At 57.9% G+C, this 13,556-nt stretch overlaps 1 protein-coding gene across 1 annotated transcript in view; it reads right to left on the bottom strand.

Annotated features, from left to right (window-relative positions):
- Window positions 1-10,082: 10,082 nt before the first annotated feature.
- Window positions 10,083-13,556, bottom strand: part of PHLPP1 (PH domain and leucine rich repeat protein phosphatase 1) — a 232,258-nt gene continuing 228,784 nt past the window's right edge. The window contains exon 17 of the mRNA XM_042239364.1: window positions 10,083-12,084. Within this exon, the coding sequence (XP_042095298.1) occupies window positions 10,972-12,084 (1,113 nt within the window). The 3' untranslated portion in view covers window positions 10,083-10,971. The remainder of the gene's footprint in view (window positions 12,085-13,556) is intronic.

Below are 13,556 nucleotides of genomic sequence, written 5' to 3'. Positions count from 1 at the left end.
GATTCATGGAGTCAGCAGCTTCAGAGAGGTCAGGAGGAGAGATAGCTGGCCCTAGCATTCGGTGAAGAGAAGAGAGTCAAGAGGTTGGTGAGAGGCCCCGGGAACGCATCCTGTGAGATGACAGGAGTGTGTGTGTGACCGTGTGACCGACCACGGGGCTCAGGAGGGTGGCGTCCATGCTGCCGGGGGGCGAGGGGCGCCCCAGCCTTCTAGGCCATGGCCTCCACCCTCCACCCGTGGCTCCGAGCAGGGCCCCTCCCGTTTCCTGGAAGCCAGTGCTCCCTTTACGTCAACAACCTCTCCATGACCTCACTATGCTTCACCCGCCAGGCTTCCTTCTGCTTGGGCTGTCCCAGGGGTGACCTTTGGGTGGGAGCCTCCTCAGTGAGAGACTGAATCCCCGGCGTCATTCACCTGGGACCCCTGGCACTTAGTTCACCAGACTAAGAAAGCTGAGGCTAAGAGATGCTGTCAAAACAAAATCCCCCTCGACTTTCTACAGCCATCATGGCCTGGGATTATCCCAAGCATTCTGAAAGGCCTTCTCGACCCTGAAAAGAGGTCACAGTGAAGGGGGAGGAAGCCATTTACAGGCCACTTGAACATCTGGTTCTGCCGCCTGCCGCCTAGGGGCCTGCTACTATTGGTGGCACTGGGGCGCTTCACAAACACAGGTGAGTCTTCACTCCCATGAAGCTTCACTATAATGAAGGGCTGCTGCACAAAGATAAGCAAGCTCATGTCAGTATCGACAAAGAATACGAAGGAATCAAAATGCAGCCACGTAATTAATACAGGGTGACCCTGAGGGGCCCCCGTAGGGTGGGTGGTCAAGGAGACCCTTCTGAGGAGGTGACATCTGAGCCAGGATCAGGTCTGGCTGATGGAGGTGGACAGAAGGGGGCAGAGGTGGGACCGACTAAGGAAGCTGCAGTCGTCAAGACAGTGTGGTCCTGGCGCAGGAACCGAAACACAGATCAACGGAGCAGGAGAGAAAGCCGAGAGACGAAGCCCAGCACCCACAGTCACCTAATCCGTAACAAAGCCGCAGGAGCACACAGGGAGAAAAGAGGCCTCTGCAGGAAACGGTGCTGGGAAAACTGGACAGCCACACGGACAAGAAGGAAGCTAGAACACTCCCTGCTGCTGCTGCTGCTGCTGCTAAGTCGCCTCAGTCGTGCCCGACTCTGTTTAACCCCATAGACGGCAGCCCACCAGGCTCCTCCATCCCTGGGATTCTCCAGGCAACAGTACTGGAGTGGGTTGCCATTGCCTTCTCCGAGAACACTCCCTAACACACAGAAAGAAACTCAAAATGGATTAAAGGCAAAAACACAAGGCTGGACACTATAAAATTCTTAGAGGAAAACAGAGCTAGAACACTCCATGACATAAATTGCAGCAAGATCTTTTTTGATTGACTTCCTAGAGTAATAAAAATAAATAAAAAAGAAACAAATGGGATTGAGTTAAACTTGAAAGCTTTTACCTCGCAAAGGAAATCATAAACAAGGTGAAAAGACAGCCCTCAGAATGGGAGGAAAATATCTGCAAATGAAAAAACTGACAAAAGATTAATCTCCAAAATAAACAAACAGCTCATGCAGCTCAACATTACAAAAAAAAAGAACAACCTCATCAAGAAACAGGTAGCAGAACTAAAAAGACATTTCTCTAAAGGAGACATACAGACCTCCCAGCACACACATGAAAAGATGCTCAACATCACTATTTATTAGAGAAATGCAAATCAAAACTTCACTGAGGTGTGTATCACCTCACACCGGTCAGAATGGCCATCATCAAAAAATCTACAAACACTGAATGGTGGAGGGGACGTGGAGAAAAGGGAACCCTCTTGCACTGTTAGTCGGAATGCAAACCAATAGTTACTACGGAGAACAGTGCGGCATCTCCTTTAAAAACTAAAGTGAAAGTGTTGGTTACTCAGTTGTGTCCAACTCTTTGCGACCCCCGACCCCACGGACTGTAACCCACCAGGCTCCCCTGTCCATGGGATTCTCCAGGGAAGAATACTGCAGTGGGTCGCCATTTCCTTCTCCAGGATATCTTCCCAACCCAGGGATTGAACCCAAACCTGGGTCTCCTTCCTTGCAGGTGAGCCCCCAGGGAAGCTATTAATACATCCATGTGACCACATGGTGAAGACGGGCTCACCCACGAAATAGTTAAACAACAGCGATAAGGGACCGTCTGGGGGCTGGCCAGGCGGCTCTGACACCTCCAGTGACCTGACCTGCAGCTGACCACTGGAACTGTCTGGGCCTGCGCTTCCTGCAGAAACACAAGGATTGTAACAGTCTTCACCTCCTAGAGCTGCCGTCAAGATCAAGCCGACCACTAAGGTAAGCAGCCTCCGACACTTCTTTAAAGCAGGGTATGATTTTTTTCTTTTAAAATTTTTTTGATGTGGACCATTTTTAAAGTCTTCATTGAATCTGTTACGATATCGATTCTGTTTTATGTTTTGTTTTTTTGGCCGCGATTTCAGCCACGAGGCTTGTGGCATCTTAGCTCGCCTACCAGGGATTGAACCCTCAGCCCCTGCACTGGATGGAAGGTGAAGTCCCCCTGGCGTCCAGGGGAGTCCCACGGTATATGAATTTAAGTCTCACAACTTGCAGAAATGCCAACCCCAAAAAGGGTAGTGCTGGTATTTTTCTTCTATATCCAGCTGTTCCCCTGTGCATCGAGGGCTGAACTCAGGCTCCGGGAGACCACTCTGTCCTCCAGGCCCCTCCCCGCCGGCGGAGGCTTCGTGCTGGTGGTGCTGGGTCCCCGGGGCCAGCTGTGTGCACATACCCCCTGCCCAGGCCCTACAGCAGGTCCTCGAGGAGTCTGATTGAATCAGGCCACGTCCATTTCATGCGCTAGGATGAGTCGTGCTTCCTGAGAAAACTCTGAAGGGTGCCTGTTCCAATTTGCGTCCGCTTGGGAAGAATGTCATGAAAGCAGTGAGCTGCCCACCAAGGCAACCGCGGCAGAGGTGCATTAAAGGCACAGGTCAGTGCGTTATCCAGACTGTGGTTTCCACTTGGTTTGGGAAGAATTTACTTGATATTTATTGACTATGGAGGCTGTGAAATGGCTTGTCCTGGGCTAAATAAGCAATTTAAAATAGAGACACAGGGAAGAACCTAACCACAGCCAAAGCGGTCTGTTCCCAGGACAGAAGGGACCCTGGAGGGGGTGGGCGGCCAGCTCGCCAGGCACCTCTCCTAGCGCGGGGCCTCGTCTGTTAAGATGAACCGCAGGAAACGCCTGGTCCACACAACAGCTCAGAACGGTTGCAGCTCCGACCTGAGCCAGCCTGGCATGGATTGCCCGCAGCAGGACTCAAACAGGGAGGACTCCTCCCACGGGCAGCAAGGGACCCTCCGCAGACCAGTGACACCGCCGCGCCCCACGCGGCCTGCAGCTCCTGCCAAGAACTGAATTAACACAAGTCACGCTCCTCAGTCCAGGGAGGAAACGAACATGTTGTTGAACGCACATATTTAGAAACTCAAAGCTCCTTCCGGCTCTGACTGGTCAGAGGGGCTGCCGGGTTGGCCCCTGCGTTTCTCCGTGCCAGCCTGTGGCAGAACCACGGGCGGGCAGGACGAATCCACGGAGGCCCACGTCCGAAGCCGAGGCAGGTTCCACCGCGGCAGGCTCGCGGAGGGGCCCATCTGAGGCCCGCGGGGATCGTGGGGCCCGAGGCCTGGGACGGGGGTCCCGGGGGCGTGTGGACGGGGCAGGGGCCGGGGACGAGCCCCCACGGAGGAGCCTGGGTGAGAGGGAGAGGAGGAGCACCGAGCCTGGCCCTTAAGATCCGGCGGAAGAGCCTGCGAAACGGGCAGAGAGGCGGCCAAAGGCAGAGCCGGGGGGACGGGGCCGGCGCGGGGTCTGAACCAGGAAGAGCGCAGGCGCGCAGACGCCGGCCTTGGCCTGGAAGTGGCCCCGGCCCGGTCACGACCAAGCTGCATTTCCCAGGGCGGCTGGAGGCGGGAGGCGCAGCCGCGGAGGAGACGGAGGCGCTGCAGGCCGCGGCGGCACAGGGCGCCGCCTGGATGGACCGCTGATGCTCGTTCTGGCCCCGAAGAGCGCAGCTCAGACGGAGCCTGGAGACCCTGAGGGTGCTTCTAGCGGAAGGCTGGCTGAAGTGACAAGTCAGTGATTTCCCGCGGAGGCCAAGGCGCACGTCCAGCCTGGGCTGGGGGTGCCGACCACCGGAGGGCGTGCTCCAAGCCCGCCACGATGTGCAGCGCCCCCGCCTCCTACTGAGTGAAGCTCATCCTGAGTGTGCAAACTGTTTTTGTCAACAGATGGGCATGTGTGTCTCCGTCCCGAGGATGGGCTGCAGGAGGACGGCCCTGAGGCCGGTGCGCTCCTGACCCCCGCCGCCTGCGTCATCCCCAAGTGGGGACACAGAGCTGCTCAAGTGAAACTCCGCCAGCTGGAGAAAAACGACCAGACACGGGCTTGCTGGTGTTCGATGAGCAAGCGAACGTTAGTCCTGCTTTCCGCCCGAGAGCCGAGTCTTCAGAGCTCTGCGGGCGCACGCCCAGCGTCCATGCCCCACTCCGCATCCCCGGCGCCTGGCCCGCGAGGAGGAGGAGGAGGCGCTGTGCGAGGCAGCGACGAGCGTGGAGCCATCAGGGGCCTCGGCTCTGCGGGAAGGCGGGCGGGCGGGCAGGCAGGGGCAGGGCGTGGATGAGGAGCCGCTCGTGGCGCGCAGGCCTCCTTTGTGGCCTACAGGTGGAAGTCAGCGGTGACATGGCACGGATCCAGGGCAGAAACGCCCGACGGTGGACGGAGAAGCTCCGCGCAGCGCGCGGCTGAGAGAGCTCCCAGCCGGGGGTGGAGTCAGACCAGGAGCCAGTCTTCGTCCTGACTGCCCACCCGCCCCTGCATTCTACGCATCTAATACCAACATCTTTTGAAACGTGGTTTCTTCCTCACCCCTGCGGCCCTCCCCCTGCACTCTGGCCGCCCTGGCGCTTCTGCTCAGAGTGGGGCTCAACCTCTGCCTGTATCAGGCCAGTTTGGAGCTCCAGCAAGAAAGCACAGAAGCCCGTCTGCAGTCGGTTTGGACTCTGCTCAGGGGTGCACACTGGGCGGGCTCCTGGGTTATTTTCTCGGGTCATCCCTGCTCCACCGTGCCCAGCCCGGCTTCCGGTATTGAGAAGGCTGCCACGCAGGCACGCTGGCGGGCTCAGGCCGCCTGCCCACTGCCTTTCGCTCCCCCAGTACACGGTATCTCATACTTCAGAGCGCGTATTGATAACGGAAAAGGAGAAAAAACCAAAACCCAACAGCTTATAATCCAAGGACCACCACGGTTTTTTCTAACTGAGACACGCTGTGTGCAGGCCTTAGTTCGCTGCCCAGGCATCGACTCACGCCCCCTACAGTGAGCGGGTAGACTCTTAACCACGGGACTGCCAGGCTAGTGCTGTGATGAGACTTTTAAATTTGAAAAGCGGAGGACTCCTAAAAATGTTTACAGACAGAGTATACGCAAATGATATGCAGACAGCATTGTCATACAAGCTGAACGAGGTTTCTAGGGGGAAGTCCTGTGGGTTTACCTGGGACACAGGGTGGTTTCATCTCCTGAGGAAAGGGTGTGAGAGACTATGCTTAGGGTGCCCGGGGTGGGACACTTCTCAGTGAGCCATCGTAAACCTGAGCTGCTCTAGGGAAATCCGTATTCGAAGAGTTAAGATGTGTCGACCACCCAGCTAACAAGAGCCTGCCTTCTGTGTGCGCAGTTCATCCCTGGCCGACATGGCAGTTTCTTTTACATGTAAAACTGACTCAAGAAGCTCCAAATGTTCACTGCAAAGCAGTTTTCCTAAAGACTCAGGAAAGCAAATGACCTGTAAACGAGTTCAGGAAAAGACAACAGCTGGAGGTGCCCCATTTGGGAAATGATCTGAGCTGCCATTTCAACTTTCCTCCCAAGAGATAAGAGCACGAATTAGGGGGAAGTTCAGTTTATTAGAATAAGACCATAGTAATGACTAGAAAGTACTTGGAATTCAGTCTGAAGCCAGTCTTACTTCCGTGGCTTTAGGAAAAGAGGGATCACAACGGGAGCAGCTCTAGTCACAGGCAGACGGAGAGGACTCTCCAGGTTCTGCGTTCCCGTTTGGACAGAACAGACCATCGTGCTTCTGATCGAGCAGAAAATGAAAGGATGAGGATCTGGAACCCCACAAAAGTAGCGCTTGTGTCTGCGTCCTTAACGCAGGGTGTGGCTTCCTACGCGGCCGCACGGCGGGAGACGGCGCACCGCCTGGGGCCCCCTAGGCCCCCGTTCTGCTTCTGCCGTCGAAGGTTCTGCTTCAGTCCTCTGGAAGGCAGTGCGCAACACGCAGGGCCCGACATCACCCTCAACTGGCTGAGACAACTGCAGGGCGTCAGACGGCCGCCTGGGCACCCCAGTGCCCCATTTGTGGGCCGCAGGTGGGGGCCCCGGGGCTGAGCACTGGGTGGCCCGCGGCACTTCCTGTCATCACCCAGAGCTTTGTCTGCTAGCTGGGGAGTCCCTACTTTGTTACTGATCAGGGCAACGGATTTGCTAAGCTAAGTCTGAACTTGGCTGCAGTTTTGGTAAGGCTGGGATGGTGGGACAACCTTTAGAGCCGTATTCCGACTCTGCAGTGGTAGGAGTCAGCTCAGGACAGGTCAACAGCAACAGTGAGATGAGGCGAGTGTAGACTCATTGGCCCCAAATGCCTTTTGGGGGATAAATTGAAATAAAATGAAATTCAGTGGCAAGGAATGAGAAAATCTGCCTCTTGTACCATCACTTCATCCCTCCCTCCTGTAACAGTTCCAACAGATGTTTCTCTAGGAGTTTGTTTTCTCTCTAGGAGATTTTAATTTAAAAAAGCATTTTTGCCGTGTCCCCAATTATGTTTTCTCTGATCACCCTTAGGTGTTCATTTACAATAAGACAACACTTCCACTTACATAAGATGCTACTGTCTGTCTACAAATTACCTGGTTTGACCATGGGGAGGTAGGGAGGGCAGATATCATAACCCTCACGTTTACAAAAATTCTATTTCCTGACAGGTCCGTGGGAATCCAAAATGTCTCCTGATGAGGTTTGCATGGGAATTGTTCTTTATCTCCCTACTGGGCAGCGTCAGCAATGAGCTGACTCCCAGGTACAGTCCTAATAGACCCACAGTGTATTACTGTTTTTATTTTTCTCTATGAAAGTGAAAGTCGCTCAGTCGTGTCTGACTCTTTGCAACCTCATGGACTGTGCAGTCCACGGGATTCTCCAGGCCAGAATACTCGAGTGGGTATCCTTCCCGTCTGCAGGGGATCTTCCCAACCCAGGGATCCAACCCAGGTCTCCTGCGTTGCAGGCGGATTCTTTACCCGCTGAGCCACCAGGGAGGCCCGTTCCCCACTGTGAGGAACAGAGGGTGAGACGGACGCTGGAGACTGGCTTCCTGTCGCCCAGGTTGATGCCGTGGTTCCTGCTGGTTTTTCCCAGAAGAAAACAGTGCCCGTCACAGGACCCACGGCCGCTCCACCTTACAGAGCAGAACCCCGGGGGAACAGTAACATGGCTCAGCATGGCTTCTCTGACTGCCCGATGGTGCTTGGGAGTGCTTTCTGTCTCAGGTCCAGGAGAGACCGAAGCCGTTTCTCCCTGAAGAGTGAAAGGTGGAGAAAGAAGGGAGCCGAGCCCATTTCCACCCAGATCTCCTCTCACCAGCAGGTGGCGCTGTGACAGAGCCATCGAGAGAAGCCAGGTCTGATGGGCTGGGCAGCAGCCCCTGTGCCCTAGGGGACGCCATGGCCCCATCCTGGGTCAGACGGTTGGGTGTTAGGGCACCTGGGGCCCTCCGGGAAGCAGTGGTGGGCACACCCGGGGCAGCCTGCGGCTGAGCCCACACCCGCAACTGCCAGGGTCCTCACTGGGGTCCCTGAGTCACGCAAGGCCCTTCCCAATCCTCTGGCCTTCCCGGAGGAAGGAGGGAGTTGGGGGGGCAGGGGGAGCCCGTGTCCCTCACACTCACCCTGCAGATCCGTGGCTTTGGGGAATCTCCAAATACGAAACGCTTTCCAGCTTTATGAGCACCTCTACATACGGTACATTAGATGCTACCTCGGTGAGCTGCCCTGGTGGCTCAGGGGGTACTGAATCCGCCTGCAACGCAGGAGACCTGGGTTCGATCCCTGTGTCGGGACGATCCCCTGGAGGAAGTCGTGGCAACTCACTCCAGTGCTCTTGCCTGGGGAATCCCATGGATGAGGAAGGAGCCTGGGGGCTTTCAGTCCATGGGGTTGCAGAGGACACAACGGAGCGACTTCACTTCCACCTCAGTGGGCCGCAGTGAAGGCCCCTCAGGCGGCTCCGGGGAAGAGCAAGGAGGCCGAGCAGGAGCCCTGCGTCCACAGGCCTCTTTCACTCACTATTGGCCCCACGCTCCCCAAGGGCGAAGTCTTGTCCTTCGTCTCCAGGGACCCTTACGTGGGCTGAGTGGACAGTGGGACTTGCTGGGATAATGAACCAGAAGCAAGCGTGCCCTGAGCTGCAGGTCTTGGGGAACCAGCCAGGCCCGTGCTGCCGCCCCGTCAGCTGCAGAGGTCCCCTCCGGGGACCCCCAGGTCACGGTGCCTCTGCTGGCCCTGCTCAGGGCGGAAGTGGGCTTCTCGGGGGGTGAGCTGTGGGAGGATGGGGTCCACACAGTCTGTCTGGGGCGGGGGCCACAGAAGGCGACTGACGAGCCCGCCCGCAGAGGGTGCCACACCGAGGAGTCAGAGCGTGCCTGGAACTTCCGGAGGGACTGAGGCACGAGGTGAGAACGCTGAGCCTCCCGGGTCCGCTCAGATCCGCCCGGAGCAGTGGGAAGACTGGCAGGCACTGGTGAGCGGGTGGGGTGCAGGGTTCCAACCCGGCCTTGCTCCGGGCTTAGAGCGGAGCCCTGCCTAGGTTCCACCCTCGGTCACTGATCCCTCGTGGGGCTGCGTGTGTGCCAAGTCGACCCGCTTCAGGCATGTCTGACTCTTTGTGACCCATGGGCTGTGGCCCGCCAGACTCCTCTGTCCATGGGATCCTCCAGGTTAGAACGCTGGCGTGGGTTGCCATGCCCTCCTCCAGGGGGTCTTCCCGACCCAGGGATGGAGCCCAGGTCTCCATGTCTCCTGCGTGGCAGGTGGGCCCTGGGAAGCCACGCTGATGGGGCCGAGATGAGCTCAGTCCTTCCACCGCCTCAGTGGTTTGCACAGCGCACAAGGAGCCCGCCACGGAGTGAAGAGCGGACATCACCAAGACAAGGAGCGGCCCACTCCTCTGGCTGCCCAGAGAGGGGTGGACGGTGGACAGCCCGCTGCAGAGCCTACAAGAGAGACTAGTTGCTGCGTCCTGTCACTGAACCTGCCAGGCGCCCCTCTGGAGGGCAGACCTAAAGAAGGGAAACCACTCTACCTGGAAAGCTGGTCCACTTGAGACCCAGCGGAGACCCAGAGCATCTCCCACACACGGGTCTCAGATGCAGAGTGGGACGGTGCCATCTGTAAGTGGGGCCAGGCAGCCAGCAGGAGTGTGGGACCCCCGAGGGCCCCACAGCACACTCGCTGCTCCCAGGAGGGGTGGGGAGTGCAGCAGTCAGCTCTGGATTTCCACTTTGTCTGTGCACCGTTAATCAGCTACACTCCAATATAAAAAAGATCAACTGTATCCAATTAAAAAAAAAGATTAACTGGTTCACATGATTGAGGGGCCCCTGAGAGAAAGGGAAACAAACTTGGCTTTGTGGGATTTTCCTGGGATCTCCTCTATGCAACCTTATCCCCCTTTTAATATCTCCTCTACACAGTAACAACCAGAAATGGAAATGCTGTAAACCAGCTACACATATTGCTAACTACAGGCTGGATGTCACTACCTTCATTCAAGGTAGTTTAACTTGTTATTTTCTCTTCAAAAGAAAAAAATCAAAGACGGAAGCACCAGATAACCCCAGAGCTCATTCCAAACCCAAGCCGCGCGTGATCATCTGTTAGACACACCTGGCTTCCCGGACAAAAGCAGATGGGTCCAGGACTCGTAAATTCCGTATTTATTATACCAAAATTACGACATGTGCGTTTGTGCATCTTGCTTTAATGTAACTCTCGGTATGTAAAGGATCTATCACCCATGCATGCTGACGGCGGCAGCGGTAAGGAACACAGCTGAAAAGTGTCTGCAAAAGGGGCTGGGCGGGAACAGGAGAGGAGGAGGAGAGGGGCAGCAGCCCCTGGGGGGCAGGTCCCTTCCAGCGGCTCAGGGCCCCTCACCTGAAGGCAGTGCCCTCAGCAGGGCTCGGGCGCACCACGGGGGACCGTGTGGGTGTGGGGACGGAGGGGAGCCAGCCGTTCAGTCTGCGTCCCTCGCGCCAAAGCTACACCACTTCTGAAGCATCACTATACAACATGGAGCTATTTACAATAGAAATTTCTCAATCAACGGTTCTCTCAGAGAAAATTAGTGACTCCCAGTGACTTCAGTCACCCGGCAGAGTGAACAACTCCTAGGAGTTAGTCTCCATTCTCTACAGACGCCTATCGTCTTCAAGACAAAGCGAGGAACCCAGAACAGCAGAAAACAAGAAAACGCCTCCCCCAGGAAGAAACACAGAATCACAATCTTACTAAGTCATTTAGCCCTGGCAACCTGCCTTGCCTTCCACACACAGAGAACAAAAAAGCCATTTAAAAAACATTACATTACCGCTAACGGTTTCTCTGTAATATATTAAACCTTTTGTTTTTCGTCTTTACACATCTGATACGTTAGGGGAAGAGGTTAACAAATTGAAATCATATGGGTAGAGCATCACTTGAAGAGAAGTGGTAATTATTATTTTTTTTGAACAGCCAACAGAAGGGGCGCCTGCGGCCGCGGAGGCGCCTTTGGCCGCGGAGGCGCCTTTGGCCGCGGGCCCCGGGCCGTCAGAGCGGCGTGTCGCAGCGGCAGTCCGCCGGCTCCGCGGGGCCCGGGCGCGGCGGCGCGGGCGGCCGCTGCCTCATCATCTCCTTCACCTCCTCTTCCAGCTCCGGGGGGATGATGAGCTGGTCGTCGGGGTCCGGCTGCGCCGGGGCCGCGAAGTAGCCGCCCGGCCTGCGCAGCGGCGCGTCGGCGGCCACCTCGATCGCATTGTGGCTGCGCTCCTGGGGGGCCACGGAGCCGTTTCCCCGCCGGCGCCCCATGGTCCCCGCGGCCCCGTCCGCGCGCCGCGCCGCGCCCGGCTCGTCCTCGGCGGCGCCCGCGCCCTCGGCGGCGGCCTCGGGCGGCGGGCCGGGTGCGGGCGGCCGCCGGAGCTCCCCGTCCCTGGCGCGGCCACAGTGGATGTCCACCGCCACCTCCACGCGGCTGCCGTTGCTGAACACGCCCTCGATGGGCTCCTCATCGTCGCTGTCCAGCCCGTTGTCCGAGAAGGCGCTGGAGAAGGTGGCGCTGGACAGCTGCCGCTGGAAGGCGCCAGGCGCGCCCCCGGGGTGCAGCGCACAGCGGGGCTCGCCGGGGCCAGCGGGGCTGCCCTCGACCAGCACGCCCGGTGGCGGCGGCTCGTCCGAGGCCGTGGAGCCCACCTCGCTGCTCATTTCCGATGTGGACAGCTCGCTGCTCATCTCAGAGGTCAGCCCGCTGCTGGAGGAGGGCGCGCCCAGCCCGTCGGCCGGCCGCTCCCGGACAGCCATGCCTGCAGCGGGCGCGAAGACGCTGGGGCTGGGCGGCGGCAAGGCAGCCAGCTCACAGCAGCAGAAGCTGTCCTCGGGAACGCTGAGCTGCACGACCACCGCACTCACACTCTCGCGGCAGCCGTAGCTCTGCGCCAGGGTGCAGAGCTTCTTGGCGGCGGCCAGCGCGTCAGGCACGCTGCGCACGGCGCCCACGGCCTCCTCCACAGACAGGCTGTCCCACAGCCCCTTGCTGCCCAGGATGAAGAACTCGTCCTGCGGGCTCAAGGCCACCGACTGCACGTGCGGGCGGGGCACCACGCTGGGGTGCAGGAAGGTGTAGCCCAGGATGCGCGTGGACTCAGTCACTCCGTTCACTTTGCCGTCCTGGAAAGAGAGGGGTTGCCAAGCAGACGTTACCACCGAGAGTTGGGGGCGGGGCTCCTGCCTGGGGGAAGCTCCTGGGCCTGCCTGTCCGCCTCCTGTGAGGGGCTCCCGGCCACCTGTCATCAGAACCTGGGGACGGCAGGGAGCAGGAGGGACACGTGGAAAGCGCTTCATGCCTTCCCTGTGCTGGGACCTGTCCGTTCCAAAGCACACCGTCATCTGGCTGAGTCAGCAACACGGTCTGATCAGCATCTCTGGGAACGCACAGGGGTCCGGGGGAAGGGCCTGCTGAGCCACCCGGGGGGGCGGCAGACCCTCCCAGGCAGGTACCATTCAGAGTGATGGCCCTCATCTGAGACCACTGCCCACAGCTCAGCAACCAGCAGGTGTGGGGAGGTCCAGAAGCGGGCAGAGTTTTAAACTGAAGGAGGCTGAAACAAATTGCTGGGGAGATCCCAGTGAGACTAGGTAGGGAGAAGTGAAGTGTTTGGAGAGGCAGACACTTATTCAAGGAGAAAGGCGGCTTCTATAATTCCTGAGCTGACTTTGCTGGCAGCAAATGGAGACGGTGATGCCTCCCGCTTCAGTCCAGCTGGGTGCCCACCATCTGAACCATGAACCAAAGTTTCAGACCGTTTGCCAGTAAAAAGCTTTTACTCTGCGGCTGAAGCGAGGAGCCCTGGTATAACTGCTTGGTTCTTGATTCTTCAAGTTCTTCTGCAGAAACGGTTAATCTCTGCACCATGTGCTGTTGAGCACGGGACTCAATGCACAGTTAACAGTGTAACTCGGTCCCATCTGAGACTCTTCGCTCCCTACATGGCGTCTAGTGTCCACTTCAGTCCTCTCTGCTCTCAGAACAGGAGGGGCCTGGGGTCGAGAGGAAGACTCCTTTCCCAGACTCCCACGGTAGGTCCTGAGTTGTCTTCCTCACGGCCCTGGGCGAGCCTTCCTGGAGTCAGTCTCTCTCTACTGACTGCAGACCTCCACCACTGTCCACCTGGACATCACACGGCTCCTCGGGCTTTACTGACAAGCGAGACTGGACACCTCCTGTGGGCAGACAAGGGAATCACGTCGACAGCACCTATCCGTTTCAGGCACACAGAGGTGACCCCCACTGCAGGGTGAGCGTGTGAACAGAGTCCAGCTCTTCCAGCCCGTTCTGGAGGCTGTGCCGCAAGCAGCCTTCGGTGCCACAGCCCGACGGCCTTTCTCAGCAGCGGCACTTGGACCTTCCGGGCCAAAGACTGTGCTGTGGGGCCGCCCCGCACCGTGGAGGCTCAGAGGGGCCGCCCGGCACCGTGGAGGCTCAGAGGGGCCGCCCGGCACCGTGGGACGCTCAGCAGCGTCCCCGGCTTCTCCCTGGGCGTCCCTGGTGGCTCAGACGGTAAAGAATCTGCTGGCAATGAGGGAGGAGACCAGGGTTTGATCCCTGGGTCGGGAAGATCTACTGGAAAAGGAAATGGCAA

This window comes from Ovis aries, chromosome 23 (genome assembly GCF_016772045.2).
Source record: "Ovis aries strain OAR_USU_Benz2616 breed Rambouillet chromosome 23, ARS-UI_Ramb_v3.0, whole genome shotgun sequence".
In the NCBI taxonomy this organism is placed as follows: domain Eukaryota; kingdom Metazoa; phylum Chordata; class Mammalia; order Artiodactyla; family Bovidae; genus Ovis; species Ovis aries.
Note: the sequence above shows the minus strand (reverse complement) of the source record. Positions and strands in the feature narration are given on the sequence as shown.